The sequence below is a fragment of the Rattus norvegicus genome, chromosome 1 (genome assembly GCF_036323735.1).
Source record: "Rattus norvegicus strain BN/NHsdMcwi chromosome 1, GRCr8, whole genome shotgun sequence".
Taxonomy (NCBI): Eukaryota; Metazoa; Chordata; class Mammalia; order Rodentia; family Muridae; genus Rattus; species Rattus norvegicus.
In genome coordinates this window covers 115,846,988-115,864,707 of record NC_086019.1, presented here as the reverse complement: position 1 = coordinate 115,864,707, position 17,720 = coordinate 115,846,988, and the positions used below count along the sequence as shown (strand labels likewise).

The 17,720-nt window shown below is 44.4% G+C and overlaps 2 protein-coding genes across 6 annotated transcripts in view; one reads left to right on the top strand and one right to left on the bottom strand.

Annotated features, from left to right (window-relative positions):
- The window catches only part of Nipa1 (NIPA magnesium transporter 1), a 402,283-nt gene that overhangs the window by 145,796 nt on the left and 238,767 nt on the right, over nucleotides 1–17,720 (top strand). The window lies entirely within an intron of this gene.
- Nucleotides 1–17,720, bottom strand: part of Cyfip1 (cytoplasmic FMR1 interacting protein 1) — a 92,410-nt gene that overhangs the window by 70,456 nt on the left and 4,234 nt on the right. The window contains exon 2 of one of the 5 annotated variants that reach the window (XM_063262343.1): nucleotides 12,269–12,368. The exons of 2 other annotated variants lie outside the window; for them this stretch is intronic. Coding sequence is in view for 1 of the 3 variants with exons in the window: in XM_063262335.1 (XP_063118405.1) it covers nucleotides 5,453–5,472 (20 nt within the window). In the remaining 2 variants the exon portion in view is untranslated. Of the gene's footprint in view, nucleotides 1–5,452; nucleotides 5,602–12,268; nucleotides 12,369–17,720 lie in introns of all 5 variants that reach the window. 2 more of the 5 variants (XM_063262335.1, XM_039112486.2) reach the window with 2 other exon arrangements.

Here is a 17,720-nt window from a genome sequence, read left to right as displayed (position 1 = left end):
TCCAGTCCTGATGCTACACACTGTGTTCCAAGCCCAGCATTTGCCATACTCCTGCTTTCAAAATCACTAGTTCTGGGAGCCCCAGCAGGGGTCTATAAAGTCAGCACCCAAGGAAAAAAATGAAATGACTATTGCAAAACTATAGTTAGACAAGCTGTCAGTCAACAATTTTGAAACAAAGAACAGTGAATAATTAAACTATTGTTCCTCTACAAAACCGATGGTAATTTTCCCCATCACTGGGCAACTTCAGGCAGATAGCTGAGAACAGCTGCTCTCAGGCTTAGACAAGCCATCCTTGGAAATTCTGGGCTCACAGAAGCTCACGGCACAAGCCCGTAAGCCAAACTCCTGGACTAAGACAGGTAGGTAACAAGTTCAAGCCCTGCGTGGGCTACAGAGAATTTCAGAGCCAGCCAGGTGATTTGTTAATCCCGAGGTTCACTGGAGAGAGACCAGTTCCACCATTCTGGGCCAAATTTGAAGCAAGCTTTATTAAATACTGACCAAGATGGACTCTGGTCAGGGCCACTATGTGGAATTCCCAGCTGTAGGGAACTCCTGGGTTGTAGAGGCTTTTACAGACAAAACCATAGGATACCATACTTTCCCGTGAGGCTCTGTTATTTTCCAAGAACTACAATTGCCAGCATCTCAGGAGCTTACAGGTTAATTTTTGGTATTACAAACTTAGCAAGACACTCTCTCAAAAATTAAAAAAAAAAAAAGAAAAGAAAGAAAGAAAAAGAAAAAGAAAAAAGGAAAGGAATGGAAAGGAAAGGAAAAAAGAAAATAAAGTATGAGTTCCTGGGCTATAAGCTGCACAAAAGAGTAAAAATCAGAACCCAGGACTGAGCTTCAATCTGTTTGCAGGCACAACGCTAGGAGACTAAGAAGGACAAAAGAGAACAGTGACTCTGATATATCCTCAGTTGGACAGCAACCTCAGGGGACACAGGCTCCCATCAAGAGAATCAGCCAGAGACTATATTTTAAGGGTGACCAGACAGGCATTAAGGATCAAGTTCATGTCTTCTGGCCTTCATGGGCACGGTACTTACCGTGATGTATTTACATATATGCAGGCAAAACAGTCATGCACATAAAACAAAAGGTTCATTTTTTAAAAAAAAAAGGCCATGCACATATATGGGTCTAAGTATGAGGACAGGCTATGAAACTAGGAGACCACAGGAAGGGAAAAGAGGTGTTTCTAAGGAAGCAGGGAGGCCAATAAGACACAGGGGACAGAAGCTGAAAAGAGACTATGAGGATGCTACAAAGAGAGACTAGGGCAGAAGGAATGGGAAGATCAACAAAATCAAACTGTGTTTGAATGCCATGATGAAACCTAATACTTCATTTGGTAATTTATAAAACAAAAAGGAAGAAGTGAGTTTGCCTAACTACAGCACTCACAGAAAGATAAACGATGACATGTTCCTGTCAACATATGCAAGGTGTCCGCTTCTCTTCCTCTTCTATATGCAAATGAAAGCCTTTCTCAGAAAGGCGGAAATATCCAGTTTCAAACCGTTCCAACTCATAAGAAATCACTTCTAAAGCCTGTCTAATTAAATTGTTCCTTTTTCTCCCATGTGTTAAAATGGCTAAACACGGAACTAAGTTAGATTAAGCAAGTCTTAATATGTCGCCATTTTTATCATAGATGTAACTGCTATGACAGAGTGGGTAAGATGCTTATAACTAAAAACCATCAGGCCAAGTGTGGAGGTGCATGTCTTCAATCCCAGCACTCAGGAGGCAGGAAGATCTAAGTTCTAGGTCAGCCAGGGCTACTAGATGGAGACTCTGTCCCAAAATAACCCACTAATAAGCAAGCAAGCAAGAAAACAAAGGAACTGGAGAAATGGCTCCATGGTTAACACACTTGCTGCTCTTACAGAGGATCAGGTTCAGTTCCCAGTACTCACATGAGAACTCGTAATGGTTATAACTTCAGCCCCAGGGCATCTGATAACCTCCTCTGGCTTCAGCAAACACCGCACACATATGCATGCAGACAATACTCATATACATAGAATAAAAGTAAATAAAATTTTAAGAACCAAACAGCAGACCCTCACCTAGTGCCACTAAAGAAGAAAATCACTTTTAATATCCAAAAGTACAATTTTCAAGTTTCAATTTCAAAAGCAGCAACTCAAAAGTTCAAAAGAACAGCTCCGACAACGAATAAATCAATCTGGCTTGCAATATTACAAGGATGAGGCAATGAAATTGGAAATGCAGGATGCACAGCAATTTTCAGTCTTCTAGAGTGCGTGTCCACATACACACGCACTGGCCCTCTTCCTCAGTTGGCAGCCACTCCAGCCATTCCCATGACCCAGTGGTCTCTGCCCCGCCCCACCCCATACTGTACACTAGGCTTCATGACAATGCCCCAAGCAGCCTGGGCACTAAGAAGTCTCGGTCACTCCAAACTGCCATTGTTCCTTTTTACCTTAACTGAGTAAAGCAGACTTCTGATCATGTCCCTCTCCAGCTTGTACCTCCAACAGCTTTCTCTGCCCATTCTTGTGCTGTCCAATCCCTGTTCTGTGGAATTCTGGTATGTCTCAATGCGACAAGTACAAACCTCCATTTGTCTATTTCATTCATCCATCCATCCATCCGTCCATCCATCCATCCATCCATCCGTCCATCCATCCGTCCATCCAGTGTGTGTGCACACGTGTCCATGTGCATGTTGAGACAAATGTAGAAATCAGAAAACAACTTCCAGAGTCCATGTTCACCTTCCACTTTGCTGACGCTGTCTCTTGTTTCTGTCTCTGCACTGCTAACACCACAGTGGCTGGCTCACCAGTTCCCAGCTGAGTCTCTTGGATCCACCTCCATCTTGCCTCCCATCTCCAAGTAGGAATGATGGGATTCCGTAAGCCACCCGTACCCTACCTACCCCATATCTGGCTTTTGACACCCAGGGATCTTAGGAGGCTTAGAAAACAAGTACTTTTACCCACTGAGCCACTCCTGAGCCACTGCTCAGTATATTTTATATACCAGGACTGATGCCAAGGATTTATATGAAAAAGTACTTTTTAAAAGAGAGAAAAGGCCAGGTGGTGGTGGTGGTGGTGGTGGTGGTGGTGGTGGTGGTGGTGGTGGTGAATGCCTTTAATTCCAGCACTTGGAAGGCAGAGAGAAGCCTGGTCTATAGAGCAAGTTAAAGACAGACAGACAGACAGACAGACAGACACACACACACACACACACACACACACATACACACACACAGAGACAAATAGAAACACACACACACACACACACACACACACACACGGGTGGGGGGTAGTTGGGGGGAGACTGTCCAATATTCCACAGGATAGTTAAATCTTTCACCTAACAAACAATCCAGGGTCGTCTTTGGCTACCTCCTGTGGCCTTCCTTTTGTTCCTCCATGACAGACACAGCAGTAAGGGAATTTCTAAGCTATGTCTCAGAAAGAAAACACTAGCAAAACTCCAGTGGCTGACCGATTTGATGATGCTTTGATGGCTGGCATGGGTCTCCCTTGTGGGGACAGGGGGTCTCCCTTGTGGGGACAGGGGTGGGCTTCTTATCATTAGAGCTGTTCCTCCATTGCTGTCTCTTATACTTAGGAGAACAGTCATACCCCAGATGTGGGGGTTGCCAGTGTCCAGGATAGACTGCTGGGTAGTCTTCACTTACAAAAAGCAGAAGCTGAGCCTTGAGGTGTCAGGTAGATTGCTACAGCCACCCACTGAGCAGCTCCGAGGCCAGCATGGGTTTCCAGAGTTCCCTTTCACCCACGGACCACCTCCACAACCCTGACTCAGGCCTGTGTCGGCCTGAATGCTCAGATAGAACTGTAGTGTACCTGCTCCACTTAGAAGAGCAGGTCTACACTCATGTACCAGGCAGCACCCAGAGAGCATAACCTGCAGTGCTCATCTCTGTGGCCAGAAGTTATGTTTTCTCCAGAAAGGAACTGCCTGTTGCCTATCACTAACAGGCTATGTATCTATCTGCAAGCTCCTACACTTAGCGAGTGTACGCTAAGGATGCCATCCTGCACACCACCAATACTCCCCAGTCCCCACTTCTCCCTTGCTACTCCCTCTGCTCCCCCAGAGCAGCAAACTACAGGTTTTGGTACATAGCAACCACTTGATTCATGTTCTAGTTAGCTTCTTGCCAACTTGGCACAGCTAGGGTCATCTATGAAGAGGAACCTCAGTTGAGAAGATGTCTCCATCAGATTGCCTGTAGGCAAGCCTGCGGGGCATTTTCTTGATTATTGATTGATGTAGAAGGGTCCAACCCTCCGACTGTGGTATCCCTACTGGGCAGGTGGTCTTGAGTGGTATTAGAAAGCAGTGGATCTCTGTGAGTTCAAGGCCAGTCTACTCTACTTAGTTATTTCCCAGTACAGCCAGAACTATAACTGCCTCAAAAAGAAAAGAAAAGAAAAGAAAAGGGAAGGGAAGGGAAGGGAAGGGAAGAGAAGAGAAGAGAAGAGAAGAGAAGAGAAGAGAAGAGAAGAGAAGAGAAGAGAAGAGAAGAGAAGAGAAAGCAGTCTATACAAGCCACAGGAAGCAAGCTGTAAGTAGCATTTCTCCCTGGCTTTTGCTTCAGTTTTTGCCCCTCCATATTCCTGCCTTGAGTTTCCTGCCCTAACTGCCCTCAATGATAGACTGTGGCAGGAAATGAAGCCAAATAAACCCCTCCTCCCAGACTGTTTTTAGTTATGGTGTTTTATCAAAGGACTAGAAAGCAAGATAGTAAAGTCGTCTGGCCCTGGCAATCACACTGCCAATACATTCCCTTTTTGTCTCCTTCTTCCTCTTACCCAGAAAGGGCATGGCTCTATTGCACAGTCCAGCCTTTTACCATCCACAGCCAGTCTCTTCTCTCTAAGCACAGTTGCAAGGAGCATCAGCCCTCCATGGTCCTGGGCCAGCTTCCACCCAGATTTCCTAAGATCGTCAGTAACCTGTATGTGATCCAATACAAGGTCCCAGAAACCCCATCTACTCCACACTCAACTCCCAAATACTTACCAAGTTTCCTGCCCTCGGCTATTCGGGTTGAAAATGCCCATTAGCCTTAACATCTCCCTCTTCCAGACACCAAGAGATTCCATGGTACTCACAGGACAGAGAGGCGTATATCCTCTCTCACAAGAGACTGTCCCAGAGATGCCAAAGCTACAACTGCCATAGTACACCTCCCCCAACAATGACCCAAAAGGAGGGGACCTAGAAGGTTTTGTTGATATTTCTGCAGTTGTTTGGGTTGTAGGTGAATCATGATTCTAATCACCCAACTGGCTCCCTACTGGCTTTCACAAGGACTGTTCCCAGGTATTTAACCATCTATCAGCAAGATAAAAGAAGAGAACACTTCGTTCACAAAGTTCATGGGAATCATCACCATTAAAATACCTGCACAGAGCCACACCTAAGAAAGAGACGCCTCATGGGAAAGTCTCAGCTGTGTCCTGTATTTTCAGGCCATTTTTGACACCCATCGCATAAGAAGGATGCTTAGGTCACATGACTACCTTTAAAGCGAAGGTGAATGCAGGGCGGGTGTACTCTCACTGGGACCTGGAGGCAAGGAAGACAGAGATCACTGTCATGCTTATGATTCAATAAGTGGAGTAGCATCTAATGAAAGAAAGCACTGTAAGCTATGTACCTGACGAGCGCTTAATAAAGACTATAAGGGGCTCGGGCAATGTAACAACAGAAAAGCAAATCATTCCATTTTGAGATGCACAAAGGACATTTACACAAAGGGCACACAGGCATTTCTCAAAAGAAGTTATAGGAACAGCGTCACTAATCACCAAGGAAATATGAATCAAAACCACAAGGAGGGATCCCTACTTCCCAAGGGAATGACCGTTATTAAAAGGAAAAATGCTGGTGAGGATATAGAGACATGAGAATCCTTAGACGACAGTGAGCTAGTACAGCCACCATGAAAAAGTAAAAGGTTCCTCAAAAAGTTAAAAATAGGTCTACCATAATGTCCAACAATTCCACTACTGAGTATTTATCCAAGCAATTAGAACACTTTGTCAAAAAAGCAAATAGAATACTATCTATTTTTATCACTGCCTGTAATAACTGTACTTCAATTTGCATTTCTCTTACTGGCTCTGACTGGCACATTCCCAGACGTTCCTATACAGTAGCCAGGGTGTGCCCTGCAGCCCCGCCCCTTTTTAATGCCTCGCTGGTGTGGGCTGGCTGCTGCTTTGCTTTGAATCCTCTTCTTCACCCATTCATGAGGTCATTCCCTACATTTCTGACAGCTCTGCAAAACTGCGGCAAACTTGTCTTCAGGTCGAGCTACTTGCTTTTCCATTTTGCTTGATTTTTTTCAGAAACTTAACTTCTGTTTTCTTGTGGGGCTGGAGACTGAACTAAGGAGAGATACTGCAAGATCTAATGTTTTCACCGTGCCAAATGCTTCAGCCTTCCACTCTGGAATTTCCTCTTTCATTTCTAAATTTACCAAACAGTGCCAGCACTGGGCCAAGGGAGGAAGTGGTTTCGGATAGTCCGCAACTCAGCAAACTGTTGATGTCACTCCCAGAAGCCAAAAGAACCTCTCATGTCAGACACGGCTAAGACGATGAGTAATATCAGAGAATTAATTTAAAAGTAACGTTTGGATCTACTAACTTCAATAAATTGATGATGAGATTTATTTTTTTAAGGCTGCTTTTCAATAAACGATACTGGCAAAACTGGATAGCCGCCTGCAGTAGAACGATATTAGGCCCCTATTGTCCCTTTGTACAAAAAACAGTTCAAATTGGATCAAAGACCTTAATTTAAAATCAGAACTATTAGCCAGGTGTGGGGGCGCACGCCTTTAATCCCAGCAATTGGGAGGAAGAGGCAGGCGGATCTCAAGTTCGAGGCCAGCCTGGTCTACAAATTGAATTTCAGGAGAGTCAGGGCAAACAAACAAAGTCTTGGGGAAGAGTAGACAGTGAGAGGGGACACAGAACTATGGAAATCAGAGAAAATGGTCAAGATAAAAGTACAGCTCCAAGAATTAACAAGTTAAAAGGTTTCTGCACAAAAGTAATTATGAGAGTGAATAGTCAACCTACAGAATGGGAGGAAAATCTTTGTTAGCTACATCTCATTATTACCTACAATATTATACATACATATATATATTTAGATATTCTAGAATGTATGTGTTGTCCTAGTATGCTTTCTACTGCCGTGGTAAACACCATAACTAAATTAACCTAGGAGGGAAGGGTTTACATAAGTTCCAGGTTCCAATCACTAGCAGAGGTCAAGGCAGGACTCAAGCAGGGTGGGACTCTGGAGACAGGAACTAACTCGGAGACTGTGGGGGAATTCCACTTACTGGTTTGTTCCCTACCAATTACTCAGCCTGATATCTTACGTAGCCATGAAAGCCCAGGGATGGCCCCTCAGTGGACCAATTAGTCATTAGTCAATGCTCAAGAAAACGTCCCGTAGACATATCCACAGGCCAATACAATGGAGGCAACTCCTCGACAAAGACTCCCTCTCCACGGATATGTTCAAGCTTGACAGTCAAGCTAAAAGAAGCCAGGGAGCACAACTGTAAAAAGTTAAACGCACACCAAAACTCTACCTATTAAATGGACAAATAAAACGGAGGTAGTTCTCCAAGGAAGTTCAAATGGTCAATAAATATGTTTAAAACAATTGAATGTCTTCACCCATAAGAAAAATGCCATATTAAAGCTACTTTGAAATTCCATCTCAGCCCGGTCAGGTTGACTACCATCAAGGAAAAAAAAATGAGGAGCTCCAGAGATGACTCGGTGGATAAACACACACACACACACACACACACACACACACACACACACACACACATACACACACACACACGCTGCTCCTACAAAAGAGCCAAGTTCCATTCCCAAACACCTATGCTGGGCAACTGACAGCCACCAACAACTACAGCTCTAGGAGATCCAACACCTTCTTCTGGCCTCTCTAGGCACCTCTAGTCGGGTGTATATAGCATAATTAAAAATCAATGAAACCTGAAAAAGGACAACAAATGCCATTGAGGATGGAGGGAAAGAACCCGTCTCTACAGGTGATGGTAGTACCCAACTGTTAGAGCCACTACCGTATTCTGTATCCTACGAGAGACGCTTGCACATCCATCTTTAACTGCACCTCTTTTCACAACAGCAAGGGGATAGAATTAGCCCAGATAGCATCCATTTACAGAGTAAAAGATAATAAAAAAAAACACTGTGGACATATCAGGAGTCACACCCTTAAAGCAAAATGGTTTTCCCGCAGAACCCACCAACCAGCCCTAATTCCTCAGTGATGAGTAGAGGCTTATGAACCCGTCACTCTGTACTAGAATGTTGACTGGCTTGATCTTGTCCAGGCCTTGTGCAGGCAACCACAGTTACTATGAGCAAGCATAAGGCCTTAGATTAAGTTAGGTAACCCAGGCCCAGAAACACAAATACCACGTGATCTCTCGAATATCCTAGCTTCTAAAGGCTGTATGTGTGGGCAGACTATGGTGGCACAAACACATTTTTAATGCCAGCACTTGGGAGGAAGAGACAGGTGGATCTTTGAGGAGTTCGAGGCCAGCCTGGTCTACAAAGCGAGTTCCAGGAATGCCAAGGCTACACAGAGAAACCTTGGGGATGGCAGGGGGTGTGGGTGTGTTTGTGTGTAGGAGAGAATAAGTGTAAGGAGAACTCAAGTACACAAGTAACTAGAAAGGGACTCACAGGACAATACTAAAGAAGTGACCAGGGTGCTGAGAGCAACAGAACACATGAGCTATGGAAGGGGAAGAGGTGATGACTGGGGGAAAAGTGGGACAGGAAGTGGGGGTTTACAGCTTCTCATAGCTTGTGCATGCATGAGTACTACAGTTTCTTCTCAGCTAGATTCCAGAAGACAAGCAACTCGGTGTACCCCCACAAAAGGAACACTGGCCCGATCTCTGTAGGAGATGTCAGTTCTTTAAAACACAAGTTATTAAAAAACCAAGAATCATCCCTGTGACAACTATCTAGGAAGTTTATGGTCAAAGTCTAGTCTAGACATAGTCGCGATGCTAATCTTTAAATGAGATAAATATTAAAGTCAGTCAGCTTTAAGCAAGGCAGACTACCCCAGTTTAGACGGATCTCATCCAATGAGCTAAAAGTCTTAGGAGAAAAGAACACCGACAGCACCCAAGAAAGAGGGAATTTTGCTTCTGCGTGATCTTTGGTCTCAGACTGCACGCAGCACTTTAAAGTATTCCGTGAGGTTCCAGCCTAGTCTGCTCTGCAAAATCTGAACTTGCCTGTCTCCACAGCTGCGCGAAGCAACTCCTTAAAGTGGATCTCGCGGATTCTGCCTGCCTCCCCCGCCCCACGTGCATACCCTATTTATTCTGTTTTACTGGAGAACCCTAGCTATGGCGCTGATTACCACCCCCGACTCCTGCAATCAAAGCAAACAAAAAACACAAACGGGTCTGAATAAAATCCTTCGGAGTCTGGTGTGCGGGACAGAAACGAAGCTGAATTTGGACAGCCTCTGAGATTCGAGTACAGTGTGCTCAGTCAATGATCTCTGAAGGGAGCAGACCCAGGGAGCCAAGAGGAGAAGTGGCTTTCCAGCTCCCTGCTTCTGTACAGGCTGCTGCATGGCCTGTGGGTGGTAAACAAAAGACCAGGCTTTAAAACAGAAGAGCTCTAGGCTGGAGCGCAGCTTAGTGCAGCAACGGCAGCGCCAAGTAAAGCTCCGGGTTTGTGGTTCCGAGGCAGGGCAGAAAGGCAGGTTAAATTACGGGTGCACAAAAAACGGAGACCCTCACTCCAGAGTTACCAGCTGAAACTCAAGAATTCTAGCACAATGCACATTTGCTGTGAAGGTTATGGAAATAGAGATAAGGCTTCCTTTATATAGAGAGAATATTAAAATAGCCACAAACCAGGCTTAATGGGCATGACCTTCAACAGATGCTCTAAATTCATTTATCTTGCTAGGACAAATGCACTGACCAAAACCAACTTAGGGAAGAAGCTTATCTGGCTTACAATTCCAGATTACAGTCTATTGTTTCTGGGAAATCAAGTCAAGAACTGAAAGCATCACATCTACAGTCAAGAACAGAGAAATACCAGAATCACCCAAGATGCAATCCACAGACCACATGAAACTCAAGAAGAAGGATGACCAAAATGCGGATGCTTCACTCCTTCTTAAAAAGGGGAACAAAAGTATCCATAAGGGGATAGATTGGCAACGTTTAGAGCAGAAACTGAAGGAACGGCTATTCAGAGCCTGCCCCACATGTGGTCCATATATATATATATATATATATATATATATATATATATATATATATATATATATAGATAAGGTGGATGAAGCTAAGAAGTGCAGGCCGACAGAAACTGGATATAGATCTCTTCTGAGAGACACAACCAGAGCATGTCAAATACAGAGGCAAATGCTAGCAGCAAACCACTGACCAGAGAACGGGACCCCCGTTGGAGGAATTAGAGAAAGGATTGAAAGAGCTGAAGGGGCTTGAGACCTCATATGAACAACAGTGTCAACCAACCAGAGCTTCCAAGGACTAAACCACTAACCAAAGACTATACATGGACTGACCCATGGCTCCAACTGCATTTGTAGCAGAGGATGGCCTTGCTGGGCACCAATGGAAGGAAAAGCCCTTGGTCCTGCCAAGGTTGGACCCCAGTATGTATGTATGTGTATATATATATATATATATATATATATATATATATATATATATATAGATAGAGAGAGAGAGAGAGAGAGAGAGAGAGGCAATAAATTTATGGACCCTTCCTTCCTCTCAGTTAGCTTTCTCTATTTTCCCTGTGTAGGGAATGGTGCCACCCATAATAACAGGCTAGGTCCTCCAGCATCAATTGACAATCAATACAGTCCTCTGCAGACCTGCCCATGGCTTGATCCTCTTTCACTGGGACTCCCTTTCTCAGGTGACTCCAGGTTGAGTCAGGTTGACAAACCAAACAGCACAGAAGGGGCCTCACTCCTATCCTGGGTACTGTCTGGGAATCACACCAAAAAAAAAAAAAAAAAAGACTATTAATTTTGATCACAGTACAGATATTCTAACCCTCCACATCTCACGTGGCTATTGTAAGGGCAATTAAGCACACCTCTCTTTACTCTTGAGCTAAATATCTATTTAAATTTTTTTTCTTTTAATAAATTGCAACCTGTGCTTTCATATTGGCCAGTCTCGATATTTTGGCAAGAGCCCCAAAATAGTAAGGGGATTCAGTGTGGAGCTGTGCCTTAACTTGCGTTCCCACTGACAATTCTCCAGACCAAAGTCTTCCTTCCCTGAGTGGCTTTAAGAAGAAATCTGATATTCATACCAACTGTCCTAGCCCCAGAACAAGGACTGAGAAGCAATCACACTCAGAAATGGAAACCACTGCTTTCTGACTATCGGGTTTTCTTCTCTGTGGAACAAAATCCCTGCCATGAGCCTGGGGACTGCAAAGTAAAGAGCTTGATGAGTTTGGCTGGGAGAACAGCTGTGATGTGAATACGAATCACAAGCATTCTGGATTCAGGGTCGTTATAGCTACCACTGTCCATCCGTTTCATTCATAACTAAAAACCTTAGAAGCTGAACTTCATCGTCCACCAGTTCTGCCTCCACTGACAGGCATGAAGAAGCAGTCAGATTAAAGTTGGCCGGGGAGCAAGAACTTCGGAAGAACTAGCTAAGAGTTTGTGCTAGGCTCACCCACTCCTTCCCCTTGCCACCTTCCCAGAAGCTGAAGGACAACATGGTTTCTTTGGGACCATCTACTCAGAAGCTGTTAATGAAAATCTCGATAAATCTTACAAATAAAAATGTGTTTAAAAATATTCTGGAAGCCTTATAGATTAGATAGTTTACAACCGGGACAACACCTGTGTTACAAAGGTTACTGGTGACCATCAGTCCAGTTCTCCGGATACACAGGACAAAGAGTAAAATAGCTAAAATAAATCATAGTATTACCTAATTTGCATTACATGTAAATAGACAAGATGTTCACATTTAAAGGCAGAGATATACAAAATGGTTTAAAACATCCAAAGGAGCCAACTACTTACTGTCCAGGAAAGAAACACATTCTAAAGACACAAAGGAAGAGAAACAAAAGAATGGAAAAGGATACACCAAGCAAGCATGGTGCAGTAAGCCTTTAACCTTGGACTGAGGAAGCAGAAGCAAGTGGATCTCCGTGAGTTCAAAGCCGGACTGATCTACAAAGCAAGTGCCAAAGCAGCCAAAGTTTCACAGTAAGATCCTGTCAAGAGAATAGCAAAGATACAAAATGAAAAGCAAGACCAAAAAATAATGACTTGAAAATAAAAAAACAATAAATTATTACGGAAACATAGCCATGCACAGGGACACTTGCTGGGCACCTCATCATTCAGAAGGCTGGAGAAGAGGATGACTGTGTGTCCGAGACCATCCTGAACTATATAATGATACCAGACTAGCCAGAGGTAGGGACGAGGAGGCATGATAAAAGTCAATCACAACCCAGCCTTGAGATATAATAATTACAAGCGTACGGGTACCTTACAATCCAGTCAATACATGCAGCTACAGACAACAAGGAGAAGAGCCTTGGTTACATAAAACGGTTATAAAAAGAATTCTCAACAGAGTTGCTCAATGTAAAACATTATAAAAAATTAGCATGCAAACAGTTACTACTGAACTATATGGTTCCTAAATCATAAGCCAATCTAATAAATCTGTATATACTGTAGAAGACCAGAACCCTAATTTATCCCTAGCAGTTGCTACTAAGTGAAGCAGATCAAAAGCCATGATTGAGACACTAAGGGCATGATGGACTGAGATGCTAGCTACCGTCAGGAAGGCACCCTGTTGTAATACTGATTCAACAGATGCCTGAGGGGGCTGACATTTGGAGGACAGTGTTTTGTACCTTTTTTTCTAATTTGTAAACTTGGACACTTAAAAGATCTGATGGCTGAACTCAACACCTGGCTTTTTGTAGAATCTTGGACTCCTACTTCATGTATCAATTTTTCATCCAGCTGCATCTATTTCGAGGATGTGCAAGTAATATGTGAACTGAGAAGTCAGCAAACTACAGGATATTGTCTTTTTACGTAAATAATTTTACTGGCAGACAGCCATACCCACTCATTTTCCATGGGGCTCTAATGCATAAACAACAAGGCCCACAGAACCAAGACTGTTCATGATCTGTACCTTTACAGGAAAAGGAACACTGGCTGACACTGATGCCCCAAACACAGAATGTAGTAAGAAAGTGAGCACAACTTCCCTTCCATGGTGGTTTGAATAAGAATGGTCGCCAGAGGCTCATCTATTTGAATGCTCAGTCATTAGGGGGTGGCGCTATTTGAGAAGGATTAGAACAGTGGTTCTCAACCTTCCTAATGCTGTGACCTTTTAATAAGGTTCCCCATGTTGTAGTGACTGACCTCCAACTTGAAAATTATTTTTTGTTATACTTCCTAACTGCAATTTTTGCTACTGTTAAGAATCCTAATGTAAATATTTCTACTGGTCTTAGGTAACCCTTGTGAAAGGGTCATTCGATCCCCGAAGGGATCTCAATGTACAGGCTGAGAACTGCTGTATTTGAAGGACTATGAAGTGTTGCCATGCTGGAGGAAATGTGTCACTGGGGCTGGGCTTGGAGATTTTAAAAGCCCATGCCAGACCCAATCAATCAATCAATCTCAATCTTTCTTTCTCTCTCTGTCTCTCTGTCTCTGTCTCTCTCTCTGTCTGTCTCTCTGTCTCTCTGTCTGTCTCTCTCTCTCTCTCTCTCTCTCTCTCTCTCTCTCTCTCTCTCTCTCTCTCTCTCTCTGTGTGTGTGTATGTGTGTGTCCACCATCAGGATGTAGCTCTCAGCTAATGCTCCAGTGCCACGCCTACCACAGTGTTCCCGCCATCATCATGGACTAAACCTCTCTGACACTTGTAAGCAAGCCCCCAATTAAATGTTTTCCTTTGTAAGAGTTGCCTTTGCCATGCCATCTCTTCACACCAATACAACAGTGAGACGTCTTCAGAACAATGAACCTGAGCACATACTCAAGGATATAGATCAACTGGAACAAGATCAACCGGAGTAGAGATAAGTGTTAAAACACAATGTTGGGTGCTGAAGAGATGGCTCAACAATTAAGAGCATTGACTCCAGAGGACCCAGGTTCAATTCCGAGCACCCACATGGCAGCTCATAATCATCTACGAGTCCTGTCCAGGGAATCCAATGTCATTTTCTGGCACCAGGTGCACATGTGGTGCACAGACACTCGTGTCAGAAAAATACCCAGAAGACTTAACAAATACATTATAACACACCCACACTAAAGACTACAGTTGTATACTGCCTACCAATGTTTTAGTCGGTGACCACAGCACTCCTAGAACTGTATGATGTAATTAATATCTGGACCTCTTTTGATTTGTCTAAACTCTGATGCAATGATGGAATTGTGTATATATACATTAGAGTTATCACTATAGTTTGGGCAACACATGACTGTATTATACATCAATAGAATTTTTGTATTCTCTGTATATAGAAACGTTTAAGAAACTCCAGGATTGTTACCCAGGTGAGCACCAGTAAGTGAAAATGTGTAACACATGGAATTCGGTCGGTGTTACAGAAACTCCTATTCAAACAAAAGAGGCTAAAGTCAGAGCAGAATCACTTTCAGTGCATACAGTTGTATAAGTTCTCAACTATTAAAAAATTGAGATGGAGGCTGTAAATTTTCTCACCTTTAAAAATACTACTTCAGGCTAGGTTGTATCTTATTTCTATAATGTCAGCACTCACAGAGCTGAGAATAGAGAGGACGGGTGGTGTTCACACCTCCGATCTCAGCACTCAGAAGGTGGAGGAAGGAGAATCAGGAGTTCAAGCCCCACCAGGACTTCATGAGACCCAGTCTCAAGCCCTTCCGCTCCCTATACACAAAAAGACTAATGTAGAAGGGCCATGAATTCAAGGCTGTCTGGGCCACACAATGAAACCGTGCTGGATGGAGATGGTTCTTCAATTACAAGCTTTTCAAGAGGACCTAGAGCTCAGTTCCCAGCGCCCACATGGACGTTCACAACAGCCTGTAACTCCTGCTCCAAGAGATCCCATACTGTCTCTGGTCTCCACAGAATCCTGCATGCATTTGGTGCACACAAACTCATGCAGGCCACAACAAACACAAGTCAAGTAGATATTTAAAGAGCCATTTTGGAAATGGTAAGATAAAGGGAAAGAGAAAAGAAACCGCATTTTAGTCTTTCTTCCAGGTTGTATCCAGAATGACATGTTTTCCTTTTAAAGAGTACTTACTTATTTATTATTTGTGTATGGTGTGTGTTCATGGGGGAAAGCAGGGTATGTATTTGGGCACAAATTACCACATCCCTGTGGACATCAGAGGGTAATTTTCAGGAGTTAGTCTTCTCCCACTGTGGGTTGTAATTCAGGTTGTCAGACCTGTCTGCCACCTATACCCACTGTGTGCCACCTATACCCACTGTGTGCCACCTATATCCACTGTGTGCCACCTATACCCACTGTGTGCCACCTATACCCACTGTGTGCCACCTATACCCACTTGTGCCACCTATACCCACTTGCGCCACCAACACCCACTGTGTGCCACCTATACCCACTTGTGCCACCTACACCCACTGTGTGCCACCTATACCCACTGTGTGCCACCTATACCCATTTGTGCCACCTATACCCACTGTGTGCCGCCTACACCCACTGTGTGCCACCTACACCCACTGTGTGCCACCTACACCCACTGTGTGCCACCTATACCCACTTGTGCCACCTATACCCACTAAGCCACTCCACCTTCCCAAGGCTCTACTTTCCAAAGCATTGGCCTTACTTCTTACAGACATTGAGTAGCGTTTTTGTAACACAAATAATATTACATATATTATCATACATTTCTCACTTAACGATGTTTGGCTGTTAAAATATCTTGGATGGCCTTAAATGTAGCAATCTCCTCCCCAACACCCCCAAATGTTTCACTGAGGGCATAGAACCATCTTAAAATGAGGACTCCAAGATTACCACAGAACTTTGTGGAGGAAGCAAAATAGCACTGAGAAGATCAATGGTTGCCAAGAGTTGAAGATAGGAACGAGCTAACTCCAAGGGACACAGGAAAGAAAATCTCGGGGTGATAGGAACCGGTTTTACACCTTAATTACAGTGGCAGTCAACACTCCAAAGCATGAATTTGACTATATGTAAAGGTAAAAATCCGCTCCCGTGCCAGGGAGATGGCTCAGTGGCTAGCCATCTGCCACACAAACATGAGTACAGTTCTGTTCAGATCTCCAGAACCCACAGAAATGTCAATGGGCATGGCAACCTCCTTGAAGTCCCAGTGCTCCCAAGGCGGAGACAGGGCATCTCCGGAGCAAACTGGCTAGCAAGACTACTCCAATCAGTGAACTCTGGGTTCAGCTGAGAGACCCTGTATCAAAGAATAAGGTGGAAAACTCCAAATCAGCCTTGGGCCTCTACACGCACATGCAAACACATTCACACCTGAGCACCCACATAGAAGAACACACAAACAACATACACACATATACAGTGTTTATTTCTAAAAAAAGCCTTAATGCACACTTCCTCAAATACACAAACACTTAGTCTAGTGGCTGTATTTCTTAGAGGAACCTTTCAACTGAAGCAATTTATCAATGTGCTTCAACTTCCAACCAATGAACTTGGCGAGGGTCTAGGAACAATACCCCCCACCTTGGCAAGCACAGACCTCAGTAACAGTACCTGCAGGAGTACCCTGGTCTCAGTGGTGCTTCAAACACGACTCAACTAAGCGATCGGTTAGCAGACAACCAAGAGAAATCTCGAGGATCACCCTTGTACTGTCCCGTGTAAACACACGGATTGCCCGATGCTTCCCTCTGCCTAGCCCCCTCACCAATCCCCAGCTGCAAATCTCTTCCTTCTTTCCTCACACTCACGAAATGTTGCAAATTACGCAGATGCTTTAGGCTTAAAGTACAAAATTCGGTATGAATGTGCGGCGGCGCACTACTGCTCCGGAACAATCCCGTTTCCTTAACAAAGCCCAAAATGCCTCTCTCCAAGAATCTTGAGAACCGACTTCCCTAGACTACACTCTCCTTCCTTTCCTCTGAAGGCAGAACCATGGTGGACTCGGGTTTGTTTTGCCACTTTAGTGCAACATTAACTATCCGCCGATCCTTACTTTTCAACAGTAAAATACTAAGCATTAACGTTGTCTCTTCCTCTTTGGAGCTAAACCTCGTGCCGGAAGCTCGAGATCTGGGATCCTCTGGGATCCAAGGATCCAGGGTGAGTCGGGGCGGGGGTTTGGGGGTTCGGGACCCGGGGGCCGGGCCACCGGAGTGCCGGTTGCGCACCGCAGAGGGAACAGGGATTTAGCACTGGGGAGCCCACGGCCCGGGGATTCTGGAATGTGATTCCCGGGAGGGAGCCGTGGAGCCGCCGAGCTGGGCCGGGAGTCCCGGGCTCGGGAGCTGCCATGCAGAGACCCGGAGACTCCAGAGCCCAGAAGGCAATCCCGGGAGGCCGTGCGGTCCCGGAGGC